The 22528-nt window shown below is 45.1% G+C and overlaps 1 protein-coding gene across 7 annotated transcripts in view; it reads right to left on the reverse strand.

Moving 5' to 3' along the window:
* The window catches only part of LOC127574678 (anion exchange protein 2-like), a 202320-nt gene that overhangs the window by 117830 nt on the left and 61962 nt on the right, over window positions 1-22528 (reverse strand). For 4 of the 7 annotated variants that reach the window (XM_052023922.1, XM_052023920.1, XM_052023923.1 and 1 more), the window contains one exon: window positions 9779-9925. In XM_052023922.1, the coding sequence (XP_051879882.1) occupies window positions 9779-9823 (45 nt within the window). In that variant the 5' untranslated portion in view covers window positions 9824-9925. Of the gene's footprint in view, window positions 1-9778; window positions 9926-13785; window positions 14302-14352; window positions 14471-14569; window positions 14694-22528 lie in introns of those variants that run through there. The other 3 variants (XM_052023925.1, XM_052023924.1, XM_052023919.1) reach the window with 3 other exon arrangements.

The raw sequence follows: 22528 nt of genomic DNA on the forward strand, positions 1-22528 counted from the left end.
ACACTTGGCAAGAGCTGGAATTGTCAAGTAGGTAAGTGACAGGGGGAGAAATGAGAGAACTGCAGCAGCACTCAGGCAGAGGAGATGAACTAGACCTGGGAATTCCAACATTGCTACAACCTTGGAATGATTAACAGATGTTTGTACTTGAACAGGTTTTGAAAGGTCACAGAGGCTGCTGTATGTTGAAGGTGGGTGTTGTGACTTAAAGCCTTACCCAGAATATTTTGATAAAATCAAAGTTCTTTAAGCACTGATTAATTTGTATTAGTGAGCAATTAAAGGCTGTGTTATCTGGAGTACAAATTATCAGTAATGTGACCCACTAAAGGACAAATGCTAAAAACACACCAGAGTTTCATGCTCTGTAGTTCACCTCCAACAATCCAATTCTTTCTTGATATGAAAGTTTGAAATCTTTTTGCCTTATCCTGTAGCTCCATTATATAACCTTCCCTTGCTCCCCACTAGTGCCTTTGCTGTTTAAATAGCTGCTGGAAGACTCAGCAGGCTTGACCCATTGAGTTAGTTTTTTGTTCCAGATTCCAGCATTCTCTTGTGTCTCTTCTGCTGTTCAACCTTTGTCTTGTGTTTTGAGCACACACTCCTTTCCTTGCTTTCCTTCCAAACACGCTTCCTTTGTCTTTGGAGAGGAGGAGGATGAGGGGTGACTTGATAGAGGTGTACAAGATGATAAGAGGATAGATTGAGTGGACAGTCAGAGACTTTTTCCCAGGGCAACAATGGCTTACACAAGGGGACATAATTCTAAGGTGATTGGAGGAAGGTATAAAGGGGATGTCAAGAGTAAGTTTTTTTACACTGAGCGTGGTGGGTGCATGGAAGGCACTGCCTGCAGAGGTTGTGGGGGCAGATACATTAGGGACATTTAAGATACTCTTAGACACATGAATGATAGAGAAATGGGGTGCTATGTGGGAGGGAAGGGTTAGATGGATATCTGAGCAGGATAAAATGTTGGCACAACATTGTGGGCCAAAGGGCCTGTACTGTGCTGTAATGTTCTACGTCTGTTCATTCTTGGGACGCAGGTAGTGCTCCCAAGACCAGCGCTCCTACCTCATCTAAGAGTCGTTGTGTTGTGGTGGAGTTGCAGTCACTCCCTGATACTGATGACAGGTTACATTCCCTGAAGCTCACCACTGAACTAGTTGGGTTATTGTATGATACTGAGTTTTAAAACTGAATTCAAATGCTCCAACTGCGACATCCAGTTCCAGTGAATGACTGCATGCCAAACATGATCCATTGATACGTCAGACTTGCTGAAGTTCCAGAATCTCCGGTAACCTGGTGAACCGACTGTCTCACACAGCACCCCTGCCTAGAGTGAACAGAGCACAGTAACTACGTTCGTGGACCAGAATCCACAGGACCGCTGATCTTGGAGTGGGAGTTCAAATCCCACCATGTCAACCGGGTAATGTAAATTCAATTAATTAAATAAACACGGAACATAAAAGGTTGCATGAGTAAGTGTCCCATGAAACTCCCAGACTGCAATTATAAAAGTGTTCTGATTGAAAATCACTGGCCTGAACCGTCACCTCCACTTCTCTCTTCACAGAAGCTGCCTACCCTGCTGAGTATTTCCAGCAGTTTCTGCTTTTACTGCAGATTTCCAGCATCTACAGCACTTTGCTTTGTGATTACAAACAGCTCATTGCTTCACTGATGTCCGTGAGGGACGGAATGCTGCCATCCTTACCCAGTCTGGCCTGTGTGTGACCCCAGACACACTGCAATGTGGTTGACCCTTAACTAACCTCTGAAATGACCAACAAATCATTCAGTTCAGGAACAGTTAGGGATGGACAGTAAAGGCCGCTCACATCAATGGAATTGACATCCACTGTATGAATAAATAATGAATTCTCCCTCCAACAACAAGGGCAAACACACTGGCATTAGTGCAAGAGACCATGAAGCTGCCGTTATAAAACCCATCCTCCTCAGTGTTGTGCTTTCAACAGTAACTTGCAATTCTACATAGCACCTTCAATGTGGGAAAACATTCCTAAACACCAAAGAACCTCAGCAGGTGAACAATGGCACAGAGGGTGGAGTAAAGTTTTTAAAGGGTCAGTAGGAAACAGATGGGAAGATTTGGGAAGTGAATCGCACATCCCGGAGTTTGGACAGAAGAATGGCTGCCAATAGTGGGTCCATGGAGTGATAGAGTAATACAGCATGGAAACAGGCCCTTCAGCCCAACTCGTCCATGCCAACCATGGCGACCACCAAGCTAGTCCCATTTACCTGTGTTTGGCCCATATCCCTAAACCTTTCCTATCCATGTACTTATCCAAATGTCTTTTAAGTGTTGTTATTGTATCTGCCTCAATCACTCTCTCTGGCAGCTCGTTCCATATACGGACCATCCTGTGTGTGAAGAAGTTGCCCCTCATGTCCCTTTTAAATCTTTCGCCCCTCAACTTAAACCTATGCCCTTGAGTTTTTTGTTCCCCTTCCCTGGGAAAAAGACTACGTGCACTCACCCTATCTATGCCCCTCATGAGATGCACTGGATTCCAGGACTGGATGAATGACAAGGGGCAAGGCCAAAGAGGGATTGGAGACCTGCTACCCTTACCTGGTCAAGAACACACAATCCCAGTCCCACACCAACGACTAACCCCTAGCTGCCCTCTGAAATGACCCAGTAAGACTCAACACATCAGACCTGGCTTGCTGCTCCCTTCCAAACACTGGGATGGGCAAAAAAATGCCGACCTTATCAACAAGGCCCAGACCCTGAGAGTTATTTCAGAAACACCAGCGACAGAAGAAAGGTTAGTTCTTCCGACAGCTGCACATTGGATTAGATGTCAGCAAGCGGTGGAGCTGGCTATTCAGGGTACTGTGGCTGACAGGATCTTCACGTGTATCAATATCAGCCAATGTGTTGCATTAATAACAATCGATAATGCATTGCAGATGCTGACTTGGGGAAACTTCTGTGAAAAAAATGTCCACTTAACATTTCGTTTTGCTTCAACATCAGATTTCACTCTCACTTCCACTGTGTATTTTCATTTCTCAGTTCTAACTTTTACAAGGTTGGAAGCTTTTCCCAGAGCAACTACTGCACAGCCAGCACCCTCAGCATGACGCCAGTCTAGGATCTAAGTGTCAACACCATTCACCTTTGAGGACTGTACGGCCAGAACTACTGCTGTGTACACTCATTGCTTTCATACGCACTAATTCAGAATGTCAGTGGGAAGGAGGTGTGTTAGTGTGTTAATTCACACTAACACACCCACTTCCCACTGACATTCCAAAACATCCAGATTACAATCAACAACTTTGTGAAAATATTTACAGGATTTGTATTTATATGGTACCTTTCACAACCCCACTCTTGTCAAAGCACCTCCTAGTCAATGAAGTACTGGGGTAACAGATCAGCGACTCTGTGCACAGCAAGGCCCCACAAACAGGAATGTGTTAATGATCAGTTAAAATAGATGTTAATCTATTTTAAAATGATGACGTTGGAGGGTATGTATTTGCCGGATCACTAGGGGAAACTATTCTGCTCTTCTTCTACATCGGTCTTCTTCTACATTTATCTGAGAGGGCCATGCGTTATGCCTCATCTGAAGCACGGACTTCTGACAATGCAGAATACCCTCAGTCCCACAACAACACTCTCAATAATGCCCCTTCCCTCACCCCCCAATAGGGCAGCACCTCATCGCTTCCCCAACACCAGTCCACCCTCCACAAAGCAGTGCTGCATTCCCTCAGTAATCCCCTCCCACAGTGTGGCCCTCCCTCAGTACCACCCCTCCCAGTGACCTTCCCTCAGTACTGCCCCTCCCACAGTGTGACCCTCCGTTAGTACCGTCCCTCCCACAGTGTGACCCTCCCTCAGTACTGCCCCTCCCACAGTGTGACCCTCCGTTAGTACCGTCCCTCCCACAGAGTGACATTCCCTCAGTACTGCCCTTCCCACGGTGTGACACTCCCTCAGTACTGCCCCTCCCAGTGTGACACTCCCTCAGTACTGCCCCTCCCAGTGTGACAGTACCACCCCTCCCACAGTGTGACCCTCCCTCAGTACCGCCCCCCCACAGTGTGACCCTCCCTCAGTACCGCCCCCCCCACAGTGTGACCCTCCCTCAGTACCGCCCCCCCACAGTGTGACCCTCCCTCAGTACTGCCCTTCCCACGGTGTGACACTCCCTCAGTACCGACCCTCCCAGTGTGACCCTTCCTCAGTACTGCCCTTCCCACAGTGTGACCCTCCCTCAGTACCGTCCCTCCCAGTGTGACAATCCCTCAGTACCGTCCCTCCCACAGTGTGACACTCCCTCAGTACCGCCCCTCCCACAGTGTGATGCTCTCCCAGTACTGTCCTTCTGACAGTGCTGCACTCTGTTAGTATTGCACTGGCCTTTGTGCTTAAGCGTCTGGAGTGAACCTTACTGACACAGAGTGGGGTTTGCTCCACTGAACAGTGCAGTTTCTGGTGCTATTGGTCGAAGGGAACTCATTGCATCAGTTTAAAGCTTCTCCTTGGAGGGCCTGTCCGGAACCTGGGAGGGAACTGAGCCCACAACCTTCTGACTCAGACAAGAAGTGGCGACTGAGAAGTAGGGTGAATATTATCCAACAGGCACTTACTGCCAGCTCAGCCACTCCATTCTGCAAAATTACACTGGAAAATCAACGGAAAAGTGTGAACACTTCAAAGTACGAAAGGCAAAACTCTTCAGAAATCTATCAACAAATAAAATGCCGAAAACTATTTCACAGAGAATCTGCGGATGTTATCTCAGTCAGGCATTCAAAGAACTGTAAAGCCAAGGCCAGCAGTCTCTCTTATCTTAAGGAGGAGCTTGACTTTCCATGCCGACAGCTGTAAAATACCTAGGTATATCAGAGGAGAATACCGTTTGGCCCCTCTAGCCTGTCCCTCTGTTCAATTACACCATGGCCTACCTACACCTCAGCTCCACTCATTTACTTCGGTTCCGAATTTCTCAACACTGATACTGCAGTAATGGTAAGGTTTCTGTAAGCGTTTACAGAGCTGATGTTCAAGCGAGGTGATGGTTGATAAACCAGGTGATGCCTGAATCTGTGGCATCAGCAATTTTATCCATGCTGCCTCAACATGTTCCCACACGTCCATCATATACTTATGATTCCTTTAAATTAGTTCACAACATCCCTTGTATTCAGGTCAACAATTTGCATCTGTATAATGGCTTAATACAACATAAGATACCATTTCAAGGTGCTACATAAGGTTAGACTTGATATGCCCCTTAGCTAGACTTGGAGATATTAGGACAGGTGACCAAGGAAGGCTGTCCAAGGGAGACAGAGAGGTGGAAAAATTTAGGGAGACAATTCCAGAGCTTACGATGTTGACAGCTGAAGGCACAGTCGTCAGTGTGGAGCAGCTAAAAAATAGTTTTACATAAAACGCCAGAATTAGAGAACCACTAAGACCCTGGATGAGTCCAGAGCAGCAGGAGGTTACTGAGGGTAGAGGCTATGGAGTGATTTGAAAGTAATTATTAAAATTCTAAATGAGGTATTGCCGGATCTGAACACAGGAGTAATGGTGCAAGTTGGGACAGCGGTATTTTGGATGAGAAGCAGTTATAGTGTGGGATGAGATGACAAACTAGTTCAGAAAATGTTCAGCAGTCACCAGACCTGCCCTTCCCCATAATTAGGTGCTGGCTAGCAACTGTAACCTAGTAAAAAACTTTCTGTCAATCTGAGGTCAAGGTGCCAGCTATCCAGAAGCGGTGATACCCTTAGCTAAATCCTGTTCACAAATCCAGCTAATTACTGCTTACTGAGTCCACTTTCAACCATCAGCAAAGTTCTGGAAACTATCATCGACTGTGCTGTGAAGTGGCACCTGCTCACCGATGTCCAGTTTCACCAGCATCACTCGGCTCCAGGTCTCATCACAGACATGGTCCAAACATGGACTAAAGAGCTGAATCCCAGAGGTGAGTGGAGATCGACTACCTTTGCTGTCAAGGTAGCATTTGACTGAGTGTGGCATCAAAGCACCCTGGTGAAATTGAGACAATGGGCATCAAAGGAAAAAGACTCCAGTGGTTGGAGCCACACTTCACACAAAGGAAGACAGTGCGATTGTTGGAGATCTCAGGACATCAGTGCAGGAGTTCCTCAGGGCAGTGTTCTGGGCCCAACCATCTTCAGCTGCTTCATCTCAACACCACTTTCCTGCAGTTCCCCATATTCTTCAACTCCCCTGTAGTTTAGATGCCTATTGAGGTTTGCCTTGAATACATTTAGTGACTGCCTCCAGAGCACTCTAAGGTAGAAGATTCCAAAGAGTCAGCACCCTCCGAGAGAAGAAATTCCTCCTCATCTCCATTGAAATGGGCCGTTCTTATTCAGAAACTACACCCCTAGATCTAGATACCCGACTGGGAGAACCTCCTCTCAGCATCCACCCTGTCAATCCCCCTCAGAATCTTAAATATCTTAAACATAAGATCACTCTCATTCTTCTAAACTCCATGGTGTAGGCCAACCTGCTTAACCTCTCATCATATATCAACTCCTTCATTCCAGGAACAATCTTATAAACCCTCTCTTCATGGGCTCCAATACAAGCACATCCTTCCTTAAATATGGAGTACACAGGTTCCATCTCATCAGTTCCCTATAAAATTGCTTCAAAACTTCCCTGCTTATATACTTCATATACAAAGACCAAACTTCCAGGGCAACATCACTACAGGAATAGGGTCAGTGGGCAGAGACTGTGGCAGAGATGCATCCCACTGCGAGTGGAGTGAACATGGCCTTTCACCTCACTGTTCAGATCAGATAATAACAACCATAAATTCTAAGTAGTGATTTTTCACAGAGGTCAGTCAGCTGTTGAAGATCTTGCCATCATGAGGTTCAGTGGTCTTTGTCCTTAACCAAAGAGAATGAATATTAAGAGGAGATTGTGTTGGTAGGAGACACGTAAGGAAGAGAAATAAAGGGCAGTTTAAGACAAGAGGAGAATAGGAACAAAAAGCAAGAACTAAAGGGAAAAATGAGAGAACACAGGAGCCCAGTTGTGCTTGGCACACCATGAGAAGCCAGCAAGCGAGGGCAGGGTAGGGAGATGTACAAAATCTATGAACATACTTGAATCATGAATATTGAAACTGTCATCACCACTACTGATACAACTGCTTCCCAAACAGATGACAGTCTGTCCTCTACCTTCCTGGTCAATGCACAGAGGTAACAGATTTGCTGAGTGACAGTAGCAGTGAACCCCAACCGGTTGCCCACAACAGAGCCAACCACCTGATGAGGAGAGCCCCAGCTCAGCTCTTCAGGACCAGATTCATCTGCTGTTCAAAAAGTGAGTTCCCTGGCTCTCATGACATGATGGCCAAGACAGGACTCTTAACTAAAAGATGGTAACACCCACAAAATATAGAAGCAAAACCAGTGAAGTGTTATAAGTACCAAGAAAGACCGAACAAGCTGGATATTTCTGTCGCTAAGAGTGCCTCGATCTTTCCACGATTCCCCGAAACCTGAGATCTTCCAAGTTACAAAGATGTTCAATAGTCCAATCACGGAGAGAACAGAACCAAAGAGCCACAAACATGAGGATTTTCATTGATAAATTCATTAATAAATTCAGGGGACCCTTACTTAGTCTATCTAGTAACACCATCAGAACACAAGACAGCAGCACTCCATCACTAACAAAGCAATGAGTGAAGGGCAATCATTGCTGACCACAAAAGAATTAAACTAAACTCAGAATGAAGAGAATCTGGAAGCTGCTGCATGGAGTAGTTGAGCTAAAAAGCATTTCAGGGAAATTGGATAAGTACATGAGGAAGAGAGTGAAGGTGCGATGAGTGGGAGCTCATCAGAATCATTTCACCTGGAAACAGGCCCTTCGGCCCCCTGAGTCTGCATCAACCATCAAGCACCCATTTACACTGCCTACATTAACCCATCACCTCTCCCCTTCTGATAGAGCCCTGCCAGTGGTGTGTGGCTTCAGTACAGGAGATGTACCTTCTTTTCACCAAAATGTTGTGGGCTTCATTTGGGAACAAACTACAGTGAACACTGTTGACTTGCCATCCTTCATGAAGCATCGTCTGAGCCATCACCTGAACCTTGTTTGGAGTAACAGAACCACTACTGCCACAAATATTTTTTTGTGAATGGACATCACAGCACAGTACAGGTCCTTTGGCCCACGATGTTGTGCTGACATTTTATCCTGCTCTAAGATCCATCTAACCCTTCCCTTCCACATAGCCCTCCATTTTTCTATCATTCGTGTGCCTATCTAAGAGTCTCTTAAATCTCCCTAATGTATCTGCCTCCACACTCTCTGTGTAAAAAACTTACCTCTGACATCCCCCCTATACCTTTCTCCAATCACCTTAAAATTATGCCCCCTTATGTTAGCCATTTTCACCCTGGGAAAAAGTCTCTGACTGTCCACTCGATCTATGCCTCTTATCATCTCGTACACATCTATCAAGTCATTCTCATCCTCCTTTGCTCCAAAGACAAAAGCCCTAGCTCGCTCAACCTATCCTCATCAGACGTGCTCTCCAATCCAGGCAGCATCCCAGTAAATCTCCTCTGCACCCTCTCAAAAGCCTCCACATCCCTCCTATAACGAGGTGACCAGAACTGAACACAATACTTCAAGTGTGGTCCAACCAGAGCTTTATAGAGCTGCAACATTACCTTGCGGCTCTTGAACTCAATCGCCTGACTAATGAAGGCCAACACACCATACGCCTTCTTAACAACCCTATCAACCTGCGCGGTAACCTTGAGGGATCTATAGACGTGGACCCTAAGATCCGTCTTAAAAAAATAAGAGACCTGCCGTTAACCTTGTATTCTGCCTTCAAATTCGATCTTCCAAAGTGTATCACTTCACACTTTTCTGGGTTGAACTCCATCTGCCACTTCTCACCCAGCTCTGCATCCTGTCAATGTCCTGTTGTAACCTACAGCAACCTTCTACACTATCCACACCACCACCAACCTTCGTGTCATCTGCAAACTCTAACCCTTTAACAGCATGTTCTCTTTAGCTAATTCTGTTCTTTGTAATCCCTTGACACTCTTTCTCTATGGTAAAAACTCTTATCCAGTTGTGCAGGTACAAAGCATGAATCATTGATATTTTATCTTGATGGTAGAACACCTCATGTTTATTCAAAGACCTGATATGCTACTTCAGCATTCTAATGATGTGTTCATTGATCACACAAGTAGATGTCAACAGCTCTTGATACCTGTACTTAGATGGCATCCTGATTTCAGTGCAATTACCATGCTTCATGACTGCAAAGGTCATATTTCTGAAACAGAAGCACCTGAGATTTGCCTTTGAGTGTTACTATTGATGGAACAGTGGGATGCCTTAAAGTGAAGGCATCAAGAGAATTGCCTGGGAAGGGAGCTTTGCTGTTCAATATAATGACAACTTTCAAATATCTAATACCTTTAATGTAGTAAAATGTCCCAAGGTACAGCCAGGAGTCTCTTCAGATAAAGCTGGACACCAACCCACAAATATTTGGACAAGTGTTCACAGCTATTCTTAATTGCAAGTAAAGTTAAATTACCTCCTTGAGAAAACAAGCTCTCTCACTACTGAGCAGAAAGTTGTGCATATAAATCCCTCCCAAATCAATCAGTTGTCAGGGGGCCACACATCAGCCAATTATACACTGAAAGAAAGGATGTGCATACTTACACCCTGAACAACAATGTGAATTTCAGGTGAAACTGGCAAATCCATTGTGTCACCTCAGCGTAGTTATCAGCACGTAATTAAAGACGTCTCTTTTTAACCCTTTTCCTTTTCACGCAAGTTCAGTGAATGTCTTTGGGACAGCATAACCTGGAAAAAAAGATTCAAGAGAAACAAAATCCATCACTCCCTCCTGTCACAATTCTGTATCAATTTTTATCAATATTGTTTACATCGACATTAATATTGAAGACAGCCTATGTAAACATGTCACGCTGTAATGACACTGGCAGTCCTGTAGGGGCCTCAGACTTTGAGCAACAGCTCCCCTGTCTGCAGCACTCACCAAGGTCCAATCTACTCCATTGCTCTGCTCCCCACATTTCTGTAATTTACCCAAAGTGGAAACAGAGTTGGACATTCAGCCCTCAGACATTCTATTAGGTCCTGTCTGATTTCCTCATTTTATGCATCACTAAGCCCATTCACTTGCCTTTGCACCTGATTCCTTGATACCATTAGCTAACAGATCTATGGATCTCAGTTTTAAAATATTAACTCGACCCATTGCCCCCATGACAAAACATGCTATTAAGTTCAAGTGTGCCCCTGTTCTGGACTTACCACCAGGAGGAACAGTTTTTCATTAATCATTTGAGATTTGGGACAGAGAGGGAAGGATTTTGAAAATAGGTCCGGTGGTGGATTGGTCTGCCTTGTTACAGGACCAGTCTGTACCTACAGGACCCAGCAACTGTGAATTCATGTGTCTGTGTTAAGTCTGAGAATTTGAAATGAGATTTAAAAAAAATAAGTGTGCTAGAATCACTGAAGCTATAAAGCCTTAAGAGGCCCATAAACCAGCTGTGTGTAGCCAGCATGAGCTTGCATGTAACCCTATTCCCACACCAACAGGGAATGGCTCCTTTTTGCCCTCGGAAATTTGCCAGGAAGTTGCACAGTTGGCAGGGCAGAGAATCCTGAGAATTAATTTTTTAAAACCTACAGGTTACAAGTCTATGGAACTCCCTGGTTGGATATAGTGATTGAAGCAGAGACATCGTCAACAATGAATAACAGGGATAGGGGAACAAGGTGGGTACAGGCTCAAATGGAGGAGAGACATCAGGATGAATTGCTGAGACTGACCAGCCTAGGTCCGTGTTATGATTTCTGTTCCGCTAGACTCAGTGATTGCAATCCAAGCATTTAATGAGGATACTGCACCTCACAACAACTTGTACCGAGCCTCCACTCTCAACCGAATTCCACTAATGAGTTCTCTTAGCTCAGGTTCCGAGAGCCCCCACTGATAGCTAAACGTCATGTTTTGCCACATAACATCAGACAAGCAGGACCCTGAGAAGAGCACCCACACAGTGAGAGGTGTCAGCCCATGCCCTGCTGCTTCTTTCACAATACTCAATAATTCAGCTGCTGCAACTCCCATTTTAACCTCAGAAAGCTCAACTCGGCCAAGTCAAAGCAAACAAGCTCGAATTCCTGACCCTCTCTGTATAACCTAGCTGCCTTGGAATACCTCAGTTACCAAGATGAATGCTTTGATATTTCAAGATAAAACGTTTGAAGTAATGACACAGAACTTTGAGGAGTGAGCAGTGGGTTTGAGTCATAGAGTCACAGAATCACACAGCACGGAAATGGGCCCTTCAGCCCACTATGTCCATGCCAACCTTTTGTCCGCCTACACTAACTCCATTTGCCCACATTAGACCCGTAACCTCCAATGCCTTGCCTATTCAAGTGTCTGCCTAAATGCTTTTTAAACATAGTGATTGCATCTGATTCCACCTCCTCTGGCAGCTAGTTCCTGACATCAGCAACTTTCAAACATTCCCCTCAAATCCCCTTTAAAACTTCTTTCTTTCACCTTAAATCTGGCTTTGATACCCCTATCAGGGGAAAAGGACTTTGACTCTCTACCCTATCTGTGCCTCGTATAATTTTATATACCTCTGCCCCCAATCTCCAACCCAATTTTAGGTCCCATTAGCCAGCTCACCTTGGATCCCATGTGCTTTAACCTTCAGGACCAGCCTACCATCCAGAACCCTGTCAAATGCCTTACTGAAGTCCATATAGACAACATCTTACCTCCCTGCCTTTATCAATCCTTTCTAGTTACATCCTCAGAAAACTCAAATTAGTGAGACAGGATTTCCCCCACACAAAGCCATGCTGACCATCCCTGATCAGACCCTGCCTTTCCAAATGTACAGAAATCCTGTCCCTTAGAATTTTCTCCGATAATTTCCCTACATGGCTCACCGGTCTGGAGCTACCTAGCTTGTCCCTACTGCCCTTCTTTTAAAAAGAAAGGAACAACATTAGCTGTAGGCCAGTCTTCTGGTATCTCACCGTGGCTGATGAAGATGCAAGAAAACTGTCAAGGCCCCAACTATCTCCTCCTTTGGTTTCCATGGCAACCTGGCATAAATCTCATCCAGCCCTGGGGATTTATCAACCTTTGTGCATCCCATGACATCTAACACCTCCTCCCTTTAATACTGATCTGCTCTAGATTATCCACATACCCCTCCCTGAACACACAACCCTTCTATATCCTTCTCCTTGGTGAATACAGATGATAAGTGCTCTGTCAGGACCTTGCCCACATCCCCTGGCTCCACACACAAATTGTCCCTCTGGTCCCCAAAAGGACCCGCTCTTTCTCTTGCTCCTGATATATTTATGGAATATCTTGGGATTTTCGTTAATCCAACCTGCTAAGGTTATTTCATGGCCCTGTTTTGCCCTCCTAATTTCTTTCTTAAGTTCTCTCCCACACCCTCTATATTCCTCAAGAGACACTCTCAATTGCAGTTGCCCCTGCCTATCACGTTTCTGTGTTTTTTTCCTGATCAAACTTTCAATGTCCTTTGTCATCCAAGGTTCCCTAATCTTGCCACCTTTGCCTTTCACCAGATAACGCTGGCCCTGAACTCTTGCTAACTGTCTTTTAAAAGATTCCTACGTGTCAAATGTCATTTTACACTGCAAGCATCTGCTCCCAATCTATTTTCACCAGGTCCTCTCAGCCTTCCCCCAATCCAAGATCTTAACTGGGGAACCAACTTTATCCCTTTCCCTAACTACCTTGAAATTTACAGAGATATGGTCACTGTTTCCAAAGTGTTTCCCCATCGACACTTCCACTATGTGCCCACTTTCATTGTCTAAGGGTGAGTATTACCTCTGGGCCAGGTTAGAGGCTACTCTTAACCCAGAAGACAACACGTGTGAATTTTTATTTTAAAGTGATAGAATCTCCCTTCTCCCCAACTCGATGCAGTGAGAGCAGGGGTACAGTCATTCAATGGGCTCTGCCCTTTGTCTTCCTCCATTCCCAGGGGGCTGTCAAAAGTACCAGCACTTTCACATGTGGTTGAAATGAGTGCTCACAGGTGAGCAAGTTACAAATAAGTGTGCAGAGATGTGCAAACACACTTCACATGGGCACGTCCCGAAGAACAACACAGCAAGCACTACTCACAGAATCACAGTAACATGGGATGGTCTTACACAAACACATGCTCACAAAACCATGTCGCACTAGAGCACACACTTGTGAGATCATGCACAAGCACATACAAGCATTGTTCTACAGAAACACAGGCTTGCACTTCACACACACACATACTCTGCATTAGTGTGCTGCACACAAGCATAATGCATGCACAACATGCCCATGGTTTATATTCGTGCAAATGCATGGCATGTAGGAGTACATACAGGAACACGTCTCACTGAAGAACACACGTGTGAGCACTTCATGCACAACTAGGAGATACCAGCCCCACATCAGTGGAGCTGATCTGATTGGAACGTTTCTCCACAGATCGTGTCCCAACACCTTGCTGAACTCTCAGATTCAGCAGTCCCCAGCCCACATACCACCCTGGCCCAGCAAAGGCTCGGCCAGATCCGCGATGGGACACAGGGTAATCAGAGAACCGCAGCCTCCCCAGTCCCACATCAGCACCTTTTACCTGCAGCTTCTCTCCCTCTCGGTTACTGAGAGAGTGTCACACACCCCAGTGTAACCGTTAATGCAAAGCTCCGGCCTTCAGGCACACTTCCCCACACTTGGAAGTTATTTTGTTCGAATCACACAGGAGTGAGGGGCCACAGCAGGTCTCCGATGTCTGCAGTTACTGGGACAGTGCAGGTTCCTGGTGGAGTTCGGCCTTGCTCTTGCCTGCCTCACATGAATGAGCAGAGCAGAAAGCCATGGCTTTTCATCGCTGTCAGCAAAGTTTCATACCAACTTCAGTCAGCAGAGGAAATTGCAACAGTGCCGAGTGCGAATGGCACAATCCCCTCCCCCTCCCAAGACAATCCTTCCTTTGCTCCCTCACTCTTCTGCCGGGTTTAGAGCAGGGACGGGGGATGGGGAGGAGAGAGAGAAAGAGAGAGAGAGAGAGAGAGAGACAGAGAGAGACAGAGAGAGAGGGAGAGAGGGACAGAGAGAGAGAGAGAGAGAGAGAGAGAGAGAGAGAGAGTGAGAGAGAGAGAGAGAGTGTGTAAGTGCGCGGCTGTTTAGAGGCAGGACTCACCCACAAGAAACCAAATTCATCCTTCAGGGCAGTGCAGACGCTCCCAATCACAGCATGTGACCTCTACACGGGCGAATACAAACATCCACACTCCCTCTCACACACATTCTCACTTTCAACCATCTACACCCAGACAAGGCATGAGGATGAGCCAGGAAACACGGATTCTCCTGTAAAACATGAACCAGTGAAAAACATTCCTCAAACACCTACTCACAAACAAGGCCTTGCTCACATCTGGATCAGGTTTAAAGGTGCAGCCTGAGGGAAGTGTAACTTAGATTACAACGACACTTCAACTGAGGTCAACTACTTAAAGTGGAGAGTGACTTGCGACGTGAAAATCTACCCCTGCTGTTTTGTCTGCACTAATTCTCTCCCAGCACTGACGCTGCAACCTATCGGGACTCAAGGAGACAGCCAAGGTTAATGTATTTCCATATCCTGCAGACACAGGGGGAAGTGTACACTTACCCCAGCCCTTCGGCGACCTCTCGAACAGCAGCAGCTCATGTGCAACTTGGCACGGTGCTGCTGTCTAGATTATAGGGTACACCAATACATCGATCGATGATGAAACTACTTTTAAAACTACTTTAGCAGCAGTGCCCAATAAGTTTAACATTCTTGTTGTACAATTTATGCTCATCAAGGTGAGGGCCATTAATTGTTTTTAACTATTGTGCTGCAGGTACGACCAGGATTTACTGCCGATCATTAATTGCTCCCCAGTATTAAGTGACCAACTGAGCCGCTTATTCCTATTGGTAGGTGTAGAGTCACATGCAAGTTAGCAGAGCTCAATGTCTTAAGGGCTTTCGACTCTTGTCACTGCATGCTAATAGTCCAGCAACTTCACCATTATATTCTTATTCCCCTACTTAGGAATAGAAAATTTTCCATTGCAAACAATTATTATCGTTAAGATCCCTGGGTTAAATACAGAGTAACGCTCTCCCCACAGTTCCATCATACAGTCCCAGTCAGGGACAGCACAGGTTAGCTACAGAGTAAAGCTCTCTCTACAGTGTACTATCACACACTTCTGAGGCAGATATAGCATGGCTGCAATACAGAGTAATATTGCCTCTATACTGCCCCACCCAACACTTCCAGATTATGTATAACACAGGTTCGATGACATTTGGTCTGCCACAGAAACAGAAAACTGCTCAAGTGCACAGTGTTTCTTTAGCAGTTTTCCCCATGTACACCATGCCTTTCTCTGACAGCCCACTTTGTACCGACGGCACTGAGTTTGTAAGACTTTTCTCTTAGACCAGGGAGGAAACAACATTCAGCAAATGGATCCAGGTAATTCCCTCTGTCAAATTTTTGCCCACTCTCTTAACCTATCTCTGTCTCATCAAAGACTCTGTGTCCTCTTCACAACTTGCTAACCCACCTATTTTTGTGTCATTAGCAAATCTGCAATAGTTGTCGAGTGTTTACTCCCGTTAGTTTGCCCAGTCACTTTTTTCCAGTAGCTGCAATTAAGTTTCTCCTTCCCTCTTGTCCCCAGATTTTCTACTATTGGGGTTTACCACAAACATCAACATGCCAGTATAGGTAACCCAGAGGTTGCTGTAAAGCCTCCAGTGGATATTACACAGTGCAGGCATGGTTTGCCACTGACAGATGGAGATACTGTGGATGATGTAGGTGAACGTAAATATGAAATGCTCAAAAATAGAGAGCCAATCTTTCAACCACACTGAGTGTATCTAACTTTCAGACCAATTGTAACAGACTTCTGGGCGCAGGTGAAGGGCAGATAGACAGACATCTTCTGAGCTGCATTGGATCATCAAATGGAATCAGAGAACCATTAGGTTTGTAAAGCTTCCCATCAGCCCAAAGTCTGCAGTACCTATCTACACAACAATCTAATCAGCAATTTCCCAGTAGAACTGCGGCTTTTTTCACTATCAAGCATTTCCCTTTTGAAGACATCAATTACACGGACAGTAAATTCCAAATTGTAATGAGTCACTCTGGGAATGAGTGTTTCCTCCATGCTGCCCCTGGCTCTTTTGGCATTCACCTTAAATCTGTGACCTCTGGTTCTTGACCTCCCTTTACTCTTTGTTCATATAATACCTCCATTAAATCACCTCACAACCTTTACTACTCCAAGGTACTTGACACTTGATGGTCAGCATGGACGCGTTGGGCTGAAAGGTCCATTTCTGTGCTGTATGAGAACACCAGCTTCTCCAATATATCCTCATAAGTTATGTCCAAGATCGTGCTATGAAATTTTTTCTGGGGGTTTTGTCATCCTTCCTATAGTGTGATGGACAGAATTGAATGTGGCCAAACCTCATGTACAACACATCTTCCATGCTTACGTTCTCTATACCTCTGTTTATAAATCCCAGGATCCCAAATGCTCTCGTAATCATTCTCCCAATCTGTGCTGTCACCACTAAATACTCATGCATAATTTTTTTTTGTTCAGTTTCAGGATGTGGTTGTTATTTTGTCCCCAACCCTACATGCCCTTGAGATTTTGGGAAGCTACCTTTTTGAATACTGCATATAAAGCTAGTGCCACAGTGCCGACGTGGAGAAAGTTCCAGGATTCAGAACTTGTGGCAATGAAGAAACAGCAGTAAATATCCTGGTCGGGATGCAGCTTGGAAAGAAATCTGCAAGTGGTGGCTTGGCCAATGTAATGTCTGTTCTTGTCCTGCTAGGTGGTAGAGGTTGCAGGTTTGGATTGGCCTAAGCGAATATCGATAGCACACTTTATCGATTGTACACACTGCAACCATCGTGCACCAGTGGTGCAGTGAGCTAATGTTTAAGGTGGAGGATGGGTTGCCAGTCAAGGGGGCTGCTCCATCCCAGATGAAGTCAAGCTTGAGACACTCCTGACATGCCTTCACACACTAATTGTTGGAGCTGCAGGCTGACAAGTCCACAGGTCCTGATGGACTTCATCAGAGGGCCAGGAGACAGGTCATGCATTGGCTTCAATTTTCCAGCATTCCCTCAGACCTCCATTAGATTGGAAAACAGCAAATGTAACTTCTTTATTGAAATAGGGAGGGAAATAGAAAGCCAGAGACTACATAACAGTTGGTGTAACATTCTTCAGAGGGAAAATGCTAGCAGATATTGTCAGACAGTTTACAGCAAGGGTTTTTGAAAATCAAGATAAGATCTTTATTAGTCACATGTACATCGAAACACACAGTGAAATGCATTTCTTGCGTAGAGTGTTCTGGGGGCGGCAGCCCACAAGTGTCGCCACGCTGCTGGTGCCAACATAGCACGCCCACAACTTCCTAACCCGTATGTCTTTGGAATGTGGGAGGAAACCGGAGCAGCTGGAGGAAACCCACGCAGACACGAGGAGAACGTACAAACTCCTTACAGACAGCGACAGGAATTGAACCCGGGTCGCTGGCACTGTAAAGCATTACGCTAACCGCTACACTACCGTGCCTGCAAGGTAAATGGTTTGTGAAAGGGAAATTGTGCCTGAACAATTTATTGGGGTTCTTAGAAACAACACGTTCCGTGGACAAAGGGGAACAAAGGGATTTCCACAAATCACTTGGTGTACTGCAGGGTCAGTGTCGTTGAGTCATAGAGCTATACAGCACGAATCAGGCCCTTTGGCCCAACTTGCCCATGCTAACCAAGTTGCCTCCCTGAGCTAGTTCCATTTACCTGTGGTTGGCCCATATCCCTCTGAACCTTTCCCATCCAGTGGCGGGGCCTTAACCTTTTACACCATGGTAGAAATGATTTGGATGAAGGAAACTGAATACAAAAGTGGGGGATTGTGCTTCAGGTGGTAAGACTATTGGTAAGACTACATATGGAGTATTGTACACTGTCTCCCTGTTCAAGGAAGGATGTAAAGGCATTTGTAGTTCAGAGAAGCTTTACTAGACTTTGAACTGGAATGAGTGGGTTTCCTTGAGGAAAGGTTTGTATCTGCTGGGGTTTAGTAGAATGAGAGGTGACCTGATTGAAACATACAAGGTGGATGTGACAGGATGTTTCCTCTTGTGGGAGAATCTAGAACTAAGGGCCACTGTTTAAAACTAAGGGATCGTCCAGTTCAGATAGAGCTGAGATGGACTTTTATTTTGTTCTAATTGTGTTCTTTCTTGTAAAAATTGTATAAAATAACATTTAATTTATGTTTTTCTTGTGAATGCTGCTTATCTGATGCTATGTGCCTGTGATGCTGCTGCAAGTAAGTTTTTCACTGCACCTGAGCACACATGTACTTGTGTATATGACAATAAACTCAACTTTGACTTTGAAATCTTTTCTCAGAGGGTTATGAGCCTTTGGAAGTCTCTCCCTCAGAAACAGATTTTCTGAAAATGTTTGTGGCAGAGGTAGGTTCTTGTAAACAGGAATATAGAGTTGGGTTTCTAATTAGATCAGCCATGATCTTATGAAATGGTGGAGAAGGCTCGAGCTACTCCTGCTCCTAACTTGGATGCTCATGTAAGCAAAAGTCTTTGGATGTCAAAAGGTGAGGTACTCGCTCACAAATGCCCATCCTCTGACCTGCTCTTGTAGGCACAATATTTATGTGGGTTATCCAATTAAGTTTCTCGTCAATGTTCATGGCGATGCCACTAATGTCACAAGATGGTCATTGCCGGGGACTTGCATGGTACAAACATTATTTGTCACCTCTGAGATCTACAGAAGGAATTGAACATTGTGCTATCATCAGAACACTCCAGTCCTGAATGTAAAAAAAATGAAGCCACTGGAACATTGTCCTCTGCCACTGTTCCTTCATCACCTTTAGAATTTTACCCTATTAGATTGCCTCTCCCTGTTCTCCCCACTTAAAGAGGTAAATTGGTTTATTATTGTCACATGAACCAAGGTCCAGTGAAACACTTGTTATGCACACCGTTCATACGGATCAATTCATTACACAGTGCAGTGAGGTAGTACAAGGGAAAACAATACAGAATGCAGAATAAAGTGTTACAAGAAAGTGCTGTGCAGGCAGACAATAAGGTGCAAGGTTATAATGAGGTAGATTGTGAGGTCAAGAGTCCATCTTATCATACTAAGGGGACCGTTCAATAGTCTTATAACAGCAGGACAGAAGCTGTCCGTGAGCCTGGTGGTACGTGCTCTCAGGCTTTTGTATCTTCTGCCTGATGGGAGGTGGGAGAAGAGAGAATGTTTCTTTGCACTTAAAATTTAAATTTCATCTGCTACATCTAATGCACAAACCTTTCTGTATCCCCTTAAAGTCCATCACTATCCCCCCTACTGCTCATCACATTTTATTTCGTCTACATGCTTTAAAATGGTGCCCTGTGCATCCAAGTTCTAGCAACTAATACATAGCAAGGAAAGCAGTGGCACTGAAATGGCCGTGGGGAGTGCCACTGTCTCCTACCTACAGCTCACTGAACAATCATTAGCCATGGCTCTCGACTCCCAGAGCTAATGTCAAATCATGCTGCCATTGACCTTTCTGTTGCAGCTTCAGTTCTGCTGACAAGCATATTATGTGGGGCTTCAAAGTTCACATATGAATCGCATCTCATCAGCCCTCTCCAATATCTCTTCAAAAGGTTCAATGGCAGTTAGCTGGAAGGCTTTTGATAACATCCCACACAGGAGGTTGACCAACAAGGTCAAACCACGTGATTTCGGGGTAATATACTGGCATGGACTGAGAATTGATTAATGGAAGAGCAAAGAGCGTGAATAAACTGATTTTTCATGGGTTGGCAGGCTGTGCCCAGCGGGGATCTCCAGGGATCCAGCCAGTCACATCATTATCGACAATTTACTGAGGGAACCAAATGTTCTGTCATTTTCTGGATTTCCAAAACCAAGTGGGATTGTGAGCATGGATGAAAAGGTAAAGAGGCGACATGATGATATAAATGCTAAGCAGGTGGGCAGGAACAGGGCAAGTGTGACATAATGTGGAAAAATGTGAAGTTATCCACATTGGTGCATGAAACAGAGAAGCAGAGTATTCTTTTAAATGGAAAGAGATCGGAAAACTTTGATGTTCAAAGGGACCTAATTGTCCTTGTACACAAGTCACCAGAAGCCAACATGCTGGTGCAGCAAGCGATTAGGAAGACAAAGAGTATGTTTATTACAAGAGGTCTACCGGTGTTATTTACGTCCTTGGTGAGACCACCCTGGGACCAATGTGTGCACTTCTGGTCTTGTTATCTACAAAAGGGATGGTGAAGTTCCATATGAGGAGAACTTGTGTAGACTGGGACTGTATTCTCTAAAGTTCAGAAGAATGAGAGGAGATCTCATCAAAACTCATTTAATTTCCTATGGGGCTTTATAGGCTGGATGCAGTGATGATGTTTTCTGTGGCTGAGGAGTCTAAGACAAGGGTTCACAGCGTCAGAGTATGGGGTAGGGTGTTTAGGACTGAGATGAGGAAAAATTCCTTTACACCGAGGATGGTGAATGTTTGAAATTCTCTACCCAGAGGGCTGGGGAGACTCAGTCACTGTGATTATTCAAAACAGAGGGTGATAGATTTTTGGGAATTAAGAGAATCAAGAGAAATAGAAATAATGCAGGAAAATGGAGCTGAGGTAGAAGATCCGCTGTGTTCTAGCTACAGCTGGGCCAAATGACCTGGTCTTGCTTCTGATGTTCCTATGTCCTGAAGCATGCTTGTTTTTAACAAATCTATGCTGACTTTCCTTCATTAATACACAGTCCAAACAACAGTTAATTCTGTATAATTATTAATCCCATCAGCTTTCCCGTAGATTGGGAAAAGTGAAGTCGTTGATCTGTAGTTGCTGGATCCACTGTTGATTGAACAAGGATGCAATATTTCCAACCCACCAATCCTCCAGCACCAGGCCAGTGTCGACAGCTACAGCAGGTTAGTGGTCAAAACCTGCAACAGTGGTGAGGGTGGGGCAGAGGATGGATCAATGGTTTGCTGACTGGTACCTGCTCATCATCACTGTACGAGGAGAAGCCGTGTTTAATGATGAGACGGCAGATTCCCTGGAGCTGACAACAATGGTAAAACAAGAGAGCTGAGTCATCCATAATTACACTGCAGTAAAACGACTCAAAGCCTGCAGTCTGCTCAAGGTGCTCCGGGGAAGTAACACTGGGACCCTCACCCTCTGGACTTCAGCCAGCGGCGACAGCAGGATCACAGTTACAAGACCATCAGAGAGGTCAAATCTCACCAGGAATCAAAAGTGATCAAAAACCTCCTGGCTCACTCTACAAAACCGAAAAAGGGTCACTGGGCTTTGAGATGGGGGACCTGCCACCCGTATTCACTCTGCATGAGACTCGTCTCACACTGTGCTTAACACTTACTGTTCTCTGACAAACAAAGTACTCAACTATTCTACCTCCGATACGGTGCCAGGTTTGTGCTCGAGTCCATCCAAGAGCAACTGATCACACAGAGGTCTGATACAGTAATGAGCTATTAGGTCAGCTTTGAGTTCAGATCATAATCTAGAGAACGTCAGTATAAGGACAGAAGAGATGGTGATTCATCCCCCTCCTTCACAAACTATCATATTTCATGCTCTTGCCCATGGCCAAAGTCACACAGTGAGCCATGACTCCAACAGGTCTGCACCAGGATAACAGACCTCACTAATGCATAAAGACAAGGTTCACACTGCTAATTTTACGTAAACCCACGAGTGCACGTATGTATGAGCAGACAAGGATACGTGCACAAGTATGTCCATCCACCAGTACTGACAGAGGAATGACAGCAGTGACATCTTCCTGTTCCTGCAGACATTCAACCTCACAGCTCCTGCTTGAAAAGTAGTACTGGATAAGGTATCGCTTCAAGTAAGAAAGGAAGGCAGAAAACTGGGAGAGAATAAAGAACAAATATTCTGTCACTTGCCTTCTCCAGAGGCAGCAAGAAAACATCCAGCTCAAAAAAAGCAACCCAACCCCACCGTGCTCGCAGTGCTTACCAGCCACAAGACATGTCGCCAAAATCTGGTCTTCTTCAACAAACCACCAACCCATATCTCCTGTACCAAGGAGAGAGTGCATGTGTGAGTGTGAGTGTGAGTGTGAGAGTGAGCAAATGTGTGTGAGAGAAAGGTGTGTGTAAGTGCGTGAGAATAAGTGAGAGTCAATATGCGTGTGAGCGAGTGTGTATGAGTGAGGGTAATAACAGGTGTAGAGT

The sequence above is a fragment of the Pristis pectinata genome, chromosome 9, assembly GCF_009764475.1.
Source record: "Pristis pectinata isolate sPriPec2 chromosome 9, sPriPec2.1.pri, whole genome shotgun sequence".
Taxonomy (NCBI): Eukaryota; Metazoa; Chordata; class Chondrichthyes; order Rhinopristiformes; family Pristidae; genus Pristis; species Pristis pectinata.